This window comes from Helicoverpa zea, chromosome 9, assembly GCF_022581195.2.
Source record: "Helicoverpa zea isolate HzStark_Cry1AcR chromosome 9, ilHelZeax1.1, whole genome shotgun sequence".
Classification (NCBI taxonomy): domain Eukaryota; kingdom Metazoa; phylum Arthropoda; class Insecta; order Lepidoptera; family Noctuidae; genus Helicoverpa; species Helicoverpa zea.
The window spans coordinates 10,471,840-10,482,100 of record NC_061460.1 but is presented as its reverse complement, the minus strand read 5'-3'; the positions used below and the strand labels follow the sequence as shown (position 1 = coordinate 10,482,100).

At 34.2% G+C, this 10,261-nt stretch overlaps 1 protein-coding gene across 1 annotated transcript in view; it reads right to left on the bottom strand.

Annotated features, from left to right (window-relative positions):
- Positions 1 to 1,019: 1,019 nt before the first annotated feature.
- The window catches only part of LOC124633181 (klaroid protein-like), a 35,748-nt gene continuing 26,506 nt past the window's right edge, over positions 1,020 to 10,261 (bottom strand). The window contains exons 9-12 of the mRNA XM_047168329.1: positions 5,101 to 5,706; positions 4,579 to 4,749; positions 3,929 to 4,041; positions 1,020 to 3,006 (exon numbers count right to left, since the gene is read on the bottom strand). Coding sequence (XP_047024285.1) covers positions 2,728 to 3,006; positions 3,929 to 4,041; positions 4,579 to 4,749; positions 5,101 to 5,706 — 1,169 coding nt within the window. The 3' untranslated portion in view covers positions 1,020 to 2,727. The remainder of the gene's footprint in view (positions 3,007 to 3,928; positions 4,042 to 4,578; positions 4,750 to 5,100; positions 5,707 to 10,261) is intronic.

Here is a 10,261-nt window from a genome sequence, read left to right as displayed (position 1 = left end):
GGGACCACCAGTGGTCCGCGGACCACCGGTTAAGAACCACTGATTTAATAAAAGAATGTTGGTGGGTACGGTAACAATTCGCACACTAATGACGCTAGCTATCACGCAACGGTTGAATTGCTTTGTTTTCGTTGGAATTGATTTGTAATTCTTAACTGGAACGGATTAGTTGTATTCATAGCATTGATAGACGGCAGTAAGATAGCCGAGTATAGGTCAAGCAAGATCAAGAACAGTTTGAGTCATACTTTTAAATACAATTGTCGATAAAACGGCTCCATATACGATAGTAGGTAATGTTAGTCATTGGCCCTCGGTCGGACAGTTGTAAGTTTTAATAAAAATATTTCAAGAACTCTTGTGAGAGTTCATACGGTATGTAAAAATAGGTCTTGCTATGCATTTAAAAACACCTGAGTAGGTTCAACAGGCATTTTCGGTTCAGCGATCCTACTGCAACAACTGGCTCAGCCATAGATTGCTCGGGCTCGGACGTCAGTGCCCTTAAAATATTTTTGTAACGGCCAGGGGCCCGATTCTCCTAAGTTAATAATGTCAAAACTGAATAGAAATCGAATCGCAATATGATCGCAATAGCAGATTTAACCATATCGGGCATTCTGCTACTAATATAAGAGCAATCGTATTCCAACGACATTCGATTGGTCTGCTATTTTGGTGATTTTGGTCTATATGGTAGTTGGCTCTACAATCATATTGCAATCGTAAATCATTTGCAGACAAAATGATTCATTATTGAATGACAGAAAATAATAAAAACGTTTATTTCAAAGAAAAAATAGCGGAATGCCACATACGCTTCAATCGTAATCGAGTCGTGATTGGATCGCAGTCGAATGTGAAACGTGTGCCGCTTAAGTAAAATTAGGAGAATCGGGCCCCGGGCAACTTTTTGACAACATTGCAGCCACATTTTGTCCAAAATGTAGACATTTTGGACGGGTAAAATATATCGAAGTGAAATGTCAGAGGAATGGGAGGTGCATAAAACTTCAGTATTATCATACGACTTTTATTTCGAACATCACAAATATTCCACATAATTAGCAGTAAGTATCGGTTAGTTAAAAACATTAAAAAATAACGAGATAAAACTGTGTCAAAATTCATAAAATATCATCGGTCTAGCGTTAGGTGCAAAGGTGCAGTCGCCAAGTTTATTGTCATTCATTACATTAAACTTTGTACAGATATCTTTATTTATTTCGAATCAGCGTTGTACTCAATTAGTTAATATTAAAGAGACTTAAACATAAGCGTTTTCTTCAAATAAAAATAAAAGCTTGCAAGAAGGTATTGATGTATAGAAAAATATAACTCCGATTTAATTGACATGATTGTTCATTAAAAAATATTTTTGGTACAACATTGCTTGCCGAATATGTCAAGACCGCGTAACGTTTTACGACAAAGATTATTGTTAGTGGTAACTTTAAACTACATAAACCTAATTCAACATTAAAAACAGTGGCGTCTGTGGGGTACTTAAGTCTTACTTTTCGAAGCATTCATTCGAAATGATTACGAGCTAGCAGGAGAGAGATACAGAGGTGAATTTGTTGCCCTATTATTACTAATTTAAAGTTAAATATATAAATAAAGAATAACAGCACATAGCTCAATAGAAGTTCATTTAAAGAGTCTGATTGGACTATTGTACTAGAAACTTTAGAAGAGAAAATAATAAGAAGACTACTCAAGTTTAAAAATAACGGCATTTTTTTACCGTTTAAAAACTAACAATGCCTTCTGCCGTGGTCACACCTGTGGCCGCGGGCGCTAGAATTGCGCATTACACAACACTAAATAATAGGGCCATACAAATCATTAACAAGCTGTGCTACTTAAGTATTTACATACTAAACCTAACTTCTAATAAGATTCTCAAACATGATGCTGGGTGTTATATTCTTACTGGTTATATTAGATTTTGAGACAAACCGTAAACACTTAAAATTTATATTGGCATAAAATTTATTAAAATCTAACGGGACTAGCTCCTTCACTAAACCTATTACTCGATAAAATTACTTTGATTTAGAAACGACGTATGAATTAATAACTGATTAAATAAGTATTTAATACTAGTAGCTACCAAGTTGTTGTGTTCCCCTTTTTATAACAATGGACATTAAAATATATTTTAAACTCTTAATTTCATCTATGTGGTAACAAATCATGAATAACAGTAAGCAACAGTATTCAGGTTATGCTCTGTCTTTTGTAAGAGTTAATCAATGTTAAAGAATATTAGGTTTCAATAGTTAAATATTTGAAACATCACACTGCGTTTCTAATCCAACAGCTTCAATTATAAACTAATTATTAAAATAAAACCTTAATTTTACAAAAAAAAAAAACCTTAAAATACATTAAAATCTACATATAAATACAGTTAAAAAGTATTCAGAACAACTAAGCGTATAACGGGCTTGTGCGGTATCAGAGATTTCATTGACGTCACTTCACTGGTCAAGCTAAGCGCTCAGAAACTTAGAACATCTTTAAAAGTCACCAACAGTTTTTGTACTATCAATATTAAGAATTTTAAATATAAGGCCACTTTACACTACACTGAATATGCCTAGGAATGATTACTATCCTCATTATTGAACACAATTTGTTTGGACGTTACCACTGGTTTCACAAGTCACACAGTTCAATTCCGTGACATCTCAATTCCTTTAGAAAATGTTTTATTGTGTGCTACGTTTCGCTGTCCTTTATACTGTCTTCCGTTGCCCTGCGGATGTCAGACAGTGGGTTGCCGTGTACCCTGAATCTGTAGACGCACGTGTAAGTTGGGTTGCCGTGGTTGCTTTCGACCCTCAGCTCTATAATGTCGTAGGCGACTGGGTACTTGACTCCCCCGATGTCTGTTGTTTTGGGGTATTGCACGGGGAAGTACTGTATGGCAGTGCCGTTATTGTTGTACTGGTAGTCCCCGAATAGATGCGGTTCTGGGTCCATTTCGCCGTGGAGACCCTGAAAGACATGTCACAAATGGTGATGTGTTTTAGTGTTAGCAGGTAAAATTGAACTATACAGGTTTCTCTTAGATGAAAATGAGATTGAATAAATGTGAATGAATGATGTATATTCACACTTACCTTGGTGCTTAAAATGCAGTTAAATTAGACACACAAAATAAGATCAAGACACAGGCAGAGTATGAAGGTTTAAATGTGAGAAAACATGAATGTGAAACTTATATTAATGAGAAACTAAGCCCAGCACACCATAATAATATTAATTTCACACATTAAACACAAAGTATACGTTGCCCGGGTAACTGGGTTGAGGAGGTCAGATAGGCAGTCGCTTCTTGTAAAGCACTGGTACTCAGCTGAATCCGGTTAGAATGGAAGCCGACCCCAACATGATTGGGAAAAAGGCTCGGAGGATGATGATTAAACACGAAGTATAAAAAGCATGAAAGTGTTATAAATATGAAATTAAATTGAGCACATAGCAGGAGAAATGTGTTAAAATATGCAAATGATTAGCAAACTCTTAATAAACGCATGCTCTGTATGTGATGATAATGAGGAAATAAATATCAACAACAAGTAACAAGATGAATAGTAACTACGTATTATTTTACAAAACCATATGAACAAGACAAGGATAACGAGTCAAATTATTCCATACATAGAATTTAGTCTCATTTATTTTGCGATAAACAGAACTTTTTTACCCTCTTAAAATATAGTGTTAATGAGAAACACTTAAAACTGCGTGAAATAGAATAATTGTTGACTTCAAAATGTACAATAGAGTAATGAGTTCCCAATGCTATTTTTGAAATTCACCATCCCGTAACAAAAAAAAAAAAATGACCAAATAACACCAAAAAATTGATAAGAAAACTGCAAGCCATGCTATAAAAATAAAAATTTGAACGTACGTATACGGAGAAGTTTTTAGGCGCAGACTCGATCTTGCCCTCAACAGCGAGCAGTCGCGACATGTGCTCCAACGAGAATCCTGTCACTTCTATTATTGCGTACGTGCGGACCACTGTAACAACATACAAATTAGAAAACATAAATGAGTAGTTAATGTTCATTAGTTGTCTAGAAGATCTTGATCTCGGGAGATAGCTGAATTATGATGATTAAATTAATAATAATAATGTCGGGACACTTTTTTCACACACGGTCGGTTAGCCCCATGGTAAGTTATTTATTAACTTGTGTTATGGGTGCTAACACCACAGAATTACAAAAATACAGCACAGAACTTAGTTAAACAAAGATGAAAGTTTAAAGTAAGTTGAACAGATTACTGAACCTTGAAGTCTCAAACTACTATGCTTTTATTTCTGCATTTTATAGGAATGTTTTGTAAGATGGGAATCATCAAATTATATTCAATATTATCATGTTCAGCCGTGGTTGAAGCAGAAGAGTGCTTGAACTTGCTCATTACAATCCATCTCGAGCCGTTCAAGTCACAGGGCCAGCCCTTCATGCACTTCACGACCCGCACTTGTCGTGGGCCTGTATATGGAAGACTGAGTCATCTTACTACGCTATAAATTGTGCTACAACTCACCCAGATACCCCGGGAAGCCCTGGAAGGCCCAGCACTCGGCGGGCATGGCGCCCGGCGTCAGCGCGAACCGCGGCGACGTGTACACCCACCACACCGGCAGGCCCAGGATGCTGTACTGCTTCGTCTTGATCTGGTACAGTTCTGTGCACTTCGTTGATATCACTTGACCACCTGAGGAAATGTAAGTGCGATTTTGAGATTGATTTTGCATATATACCTAGCTGTATATACCTAAATGTCTTGATCTTATGAATGATAATTAAAGTCTGTCTAATACTTGAAATTGAGATACATTCTCATCATTTATTTTTTTTATTACAAAAAAGTTTTTTGTTGATTTAAATAGAAATTGTTTACGAAGGTGGTCTGATTGCTGATGAATTAAGAGTATAAGCTTGTAACTATCTTGAATTCTATTCGGTGGCAGGAGACCATAAAAGCGTGACAAACAACAGTCATATTATTTAAAATAGGACAAACAAAAATAGAATTAGCTTGAGAATGCTTTAAATAACGTCTTACCTGCAGACTCCAACGCGTAATCAACAAGTCCAGTTTTATCAGCGTCGTACACATCCAACATGCCTGCTACTATCCTCTTCACAGCTTCTATATCAATACCAGTATGCGAGTGATGAATCTCAACATCTCTTACATACTCCCTCACTCTTTCTCTTATAATCTCCATCTGCCTTCGCTCAAACACCGAGAGGTATTCTTGGACCATCTGACGGATCCTGTCTTCATCCATATCAGGTTTCCAACTGCTTATCAATCGCTCATGAATTTCCTGACTCATAGCTTGCCTCTGATCCTTACTCACGTACTCCTTATCGAAATATTCCTTCAGTTTCGCAGCCAAAACGCCAGCGTTGTCATTCTCGTTAAAAACTTGGATTAGGTTCTGTTGTAAGTATTTTAGGGAGTATTGTTCGATTTGCGCTTCTAGGTTGTCAAATCTTGATAGTTTTTGGTCGAAGTATTTCAAGCGCGTGTCGACGTTAACTGCCCAGCCTTCTAAAGCCGCCATGCGTTTCGACAAGTCGGGATCTTGTAGGATCTGTGGAGGTTTGTACGTGTCTACTATGAGTTCTTCAGGAGGCACCGTCTTTTCCGCGTAGTTGTAATCTGAAAGGAAGATGACTGTTAGATTGGTAGAAGTCCCCTCTGTCCTTCCCACATAATTCTTTAAAAATTACATAGATAAAAGAAGAGACAGGGAAGGACAGAGTATTATAATTAATTAATATTACAGGTTATTCAACTCACCCAAAAAGTGTAGCGTCCGAGTACGTCCACTTTCTTATAGGTGATTTGGCCTCTATCCTTCCCCGACTTTATAATATTTATGGTACAACAGGGAAGAATTATATGGGAATAAATAACAAGTCTTATTGCTTATAAACGATATAATTAAATCAAAATGAACCAATTAGTAGAACACAATTTTTGTAGAATTATTTAAAAAATGCAATTGAATACGAATTTGCTTACGTACTAAATAAAAATAATTAAAATCACATCAAATATAAAGCAAGCAGGTTGTTTGTGACAAATAAATAGTTGTGCTTTTTGCAATACGGAGTATTGTCTATGGTGGGGTCATAAATCACAGGTATCAATCAAGTATTGCATCAAATCCCTGTTTTAGAATATATTCTTAAATCATAACACTGTTTAAGCAAAAAGCTAAGGTATTGTCTATGAATAACAGGATAATAGCACATAAAGCGATAAACATAAGATATAACTTAACAAAATTTTGAAAATGAAAACTAATTTACTGGCCTAATAGAAAGCGTGACTACATAATATTTTAATAAACAACCAAACCGAGTTATTTAGCACACAATTTTGATACGGCTCTTTTGGGCTACATTTTTTTCAACAATTTTCAAAAAATATTCTTAATTTTTAGTATACTTAACATTTTCACGCAATTTTAATATAAATAATCAGAAATTATGACTAGGGGTTAGTCTTTTTAATACCAATTTGGAATAAAGTTAAAGTAATTTGTACCGAAACAGTAAAATAATTGAAATTAACTTAATAACTAAATAAAACTCCAATTTATGGCCACGTCATGATAATTTAGGTACATCGATGTTTGTAAACTGTGTGTACACAGTATTTCTTATATAACTAATAAACTGCTCTAGGATAACCATAAACTCATAATAAGCAACACTAAACTTGACATTTTCAAAATAAAATTTATCAAAAACTTTAACCTCCTTAAATGTAGCAGATTATAAAACAATAGAAAATCTATTGTGTCTCGCGTACATCTGCGCTCTGACATACAACGGATTATAAAAAAAAAAAATCGCCTAGCTATTTATAAGTTTACAGTATCCTGATATCACAAGATTTCCATTGAAAAACCATACAAGTGTGTTTGTAATTCACAATACCACCATTTTTGTTCTACAATGAAAATGAACGAACAAGACTGCATATACTCATTCATTGGTTTTCAATAGAACATAATATGATTCAGCAGAAGGAAAACTAATTAATAGAAAAATATATTTTTTATAATTACTGAAATAGATAATTTATACTGCGGAATGAAAATAAGTATCATATTAAACATTATATATTATACCATTATTAAAAGAATAGAAATAGCTAATATACAATCATAATAGAATAATTAAACTTTTTCAATCATTAAATTACAAACATTGCAATAAATAAATTATAATTTTAAAAGCATGTGCACACATATAATTTTGAACAAAAAAATATTTGTGTGATGAACAGAAAATAAAAATAAATTACCACTCAGGTACTGATTATAGTTCGGCCATTCAGAGAATGCGTTCCTGACACGTCGCGATTGAACTGACGACGTAACTTTGCAATGGCGTTGCAGTTACGATAAAAATATTTTTGCTGGTTGTTTACCGTTTTAACAATTGAGGAGCATTAAAACAACATTATTATATCAATAATCAATGAATGTTATAATTTTGTGCCAAACTGAGTGTCAAATAACTTGGTAAACAATATTTTTCTAAATCTATACTGCGCTATTACAAGGTTATGTCAGCGGTTTATATTTTGTAGTGCTGTGCTAAAAATAACAGGCAAGTATCGTAATCTGTTCTTATACAGTTATAATATAAAATAATACGTTTTGATTTTCTTTTTAAGAATTGGAAAATAATGGACTATAAGACTTAATTATAACGTTTATGAAATATAAAAATAAAACTATGACCAAACCGCATTTTTATACTTAGATTAAAAATGGTAACCCCAAATGGCGTTATGGGCCGCCATTTTGTGACGCTAAAACAGTCGTCCGTTGTCGTTTCGTGCGCATAGACCACGTTTTTCAAGTGTTTTCGATCTGTTTTTATTTGATTACCCGGCTTTTGTTAGACCGAGATATCAGGATTGATTCTGTTATTGATAATAATATAATTATACATGTAGGCGAAGATGATGATGAAGACACCACCTCCTCAAGCAAATCGGAGTCTGATTAATATTCTGTTCGCACATTCAATTCAATGTACTTGTAACAAAGAATAAATAAAACAATTTTATTATATGAATATTACCTTTTTTTGGTTTCCACTTAAATAACTAAAATATAAAACAAATGATTCCGCCAATTTAAAACGAAAATAATCTTAAAATAATGCGGCGGTTCATTTTGAAGGAACGGTAACGAACTCAGTGTTATGTTGTGCCCATCACTAGTCGTGACTAACTGATAGGTGTCAGGAACGCATTCTCTGAACGGCCGAAGTATAACAAAATAAATATTTAGAAAAGAGATCAACATTATTATCAAAGTAATAAATAATAATGTAGGTCTATAAAAGTTACAAAATTATACTCATTATAAATATGTTTGCACATCCTTTAAGACTTAAATTTTAAAGCACACAACTTACAATCTATTAATATGAATCTTAAAGTTAGACCATTTGTAAACTTTTAAAGGTGCGTTTTGAAAGCTAGCTGCGGCCGCACCGACCCAAAACGATTACATGTAAATACAAACAAACCACTAGTGCAGCTGCGGCGAATTTAAGACAGTCGCGGCATGTGCGGTCGGCAGCTAGCATTTAACGCGTATCTCAAGGCTGACATTGTAAGACGTATACATTTCGTTCAGGTCTAACATAATAATCGTACGTTAAAGTTAAAACCATTTCAAAAATAAGGATACAAAAAATTGAGCACCCTAATACAACGGGGAAGTACTTATATACGAAATTAAGTACATAGTTCACTACTGGATGTATTAAATTGCTATGTGGATACAGTGAGGAATTAGTATGTAAGAGGCAGTTAGTGGCACCCGTAACCGAAAAGCTATGTGGAAACCGGCTGTCATGGTATGGGCATTTGATGCGAAGGAATGAGGATCATGTTATAATCAAAATTATCTTATGGATCTAACATGGCTGATGATAATAAGAGTATGTACTTGCATACTTTATAATCATTTTGTTCAAGGAATTACTAAGACTCGTCACGTAAAATCTATTCGTACATAGACTGTAGACTGGGCTAGTTGTCAAAATAATTGTATTTGTATTTTAGGTTCTCATTATCTTGATTGAATGATTAAGTGATGTGAATATTTATGAGAAAGAGCAGAGGAATGGAAGCACAAAACATACTGCGTTAACTCTAAATTACTTGAAAATAGAACCACAAACATTTAATAAAAATAAAATGTGATTATCATATTTAAATCAAATAGCCATCTTCATCATATTTAATATGTCAAATAAATTCTAAATATTCTTTATTAATATGCACCTCGATATTTTATGTCAATATACTTTATCAAAACTACCAACGTCATACATGGATACTCAATTCCGTGGTAAAAAATTGCATTAATTTACGTAATCTAATTATAAAAAAAATAATAATTGAACGAATAGTTTTGTACACTTGGTTTTAAACCTGACGTTGCTTAGTATAACGGGTTGTACTGTGATATGTAAAAAACTGTAGGTGATAACAAGAAATCGTTGAAGTTACTGAAGCTACATTTCACACTCTTTAAAACTGATAAGAATATTTACCAGTAAAAAATATCAGGCTAATTTTCGTTAAGAATAATAACAATAACGCGTGAACATATCACACTCAACGCAAAGCTCGCAGCGAGCAACACTACAGTATAAAGTATAATCTCTGCCACATTCCACAAGTATCTCGGCGCCACTATCGCTCGTCATCCAAATAAATCACGCCAAGCTTTCTTCAACTCTTCGACACAGCTCGCAGCAACCACCAGAACATAGTCAGACGCGTCAGAAACCCTGTTCTGAACTATATCTCTGTACTCTATATACGTCTTTCTGACTTCTGGTAAATTCTCCCGTATGTCCGGTAGCGTTATGTTAATGTCTGACATCTTGATGTTCGGTAAAATATCGAAGCTCGGTAAAGAAATGTTCGGTAGTGATAGCTTCGGTATTTTCATAGCGGTGAATTCGCTAAGGTCTACGTGGAAATCGGTAAAATTTGGCATAGCGATACGTTCCCAGTTTTCGTATGTGTAGTGTGCTGTAAGGAATTGTCATGTTAACCTATTTATAGATACATAGTTTGGAAGAATAAGCAATAACTATCTAAATGTGCAAAACCTTAGACACCTTAACTATTTTTAACTTCTAGAATTTGGTCTATCTATATTTAA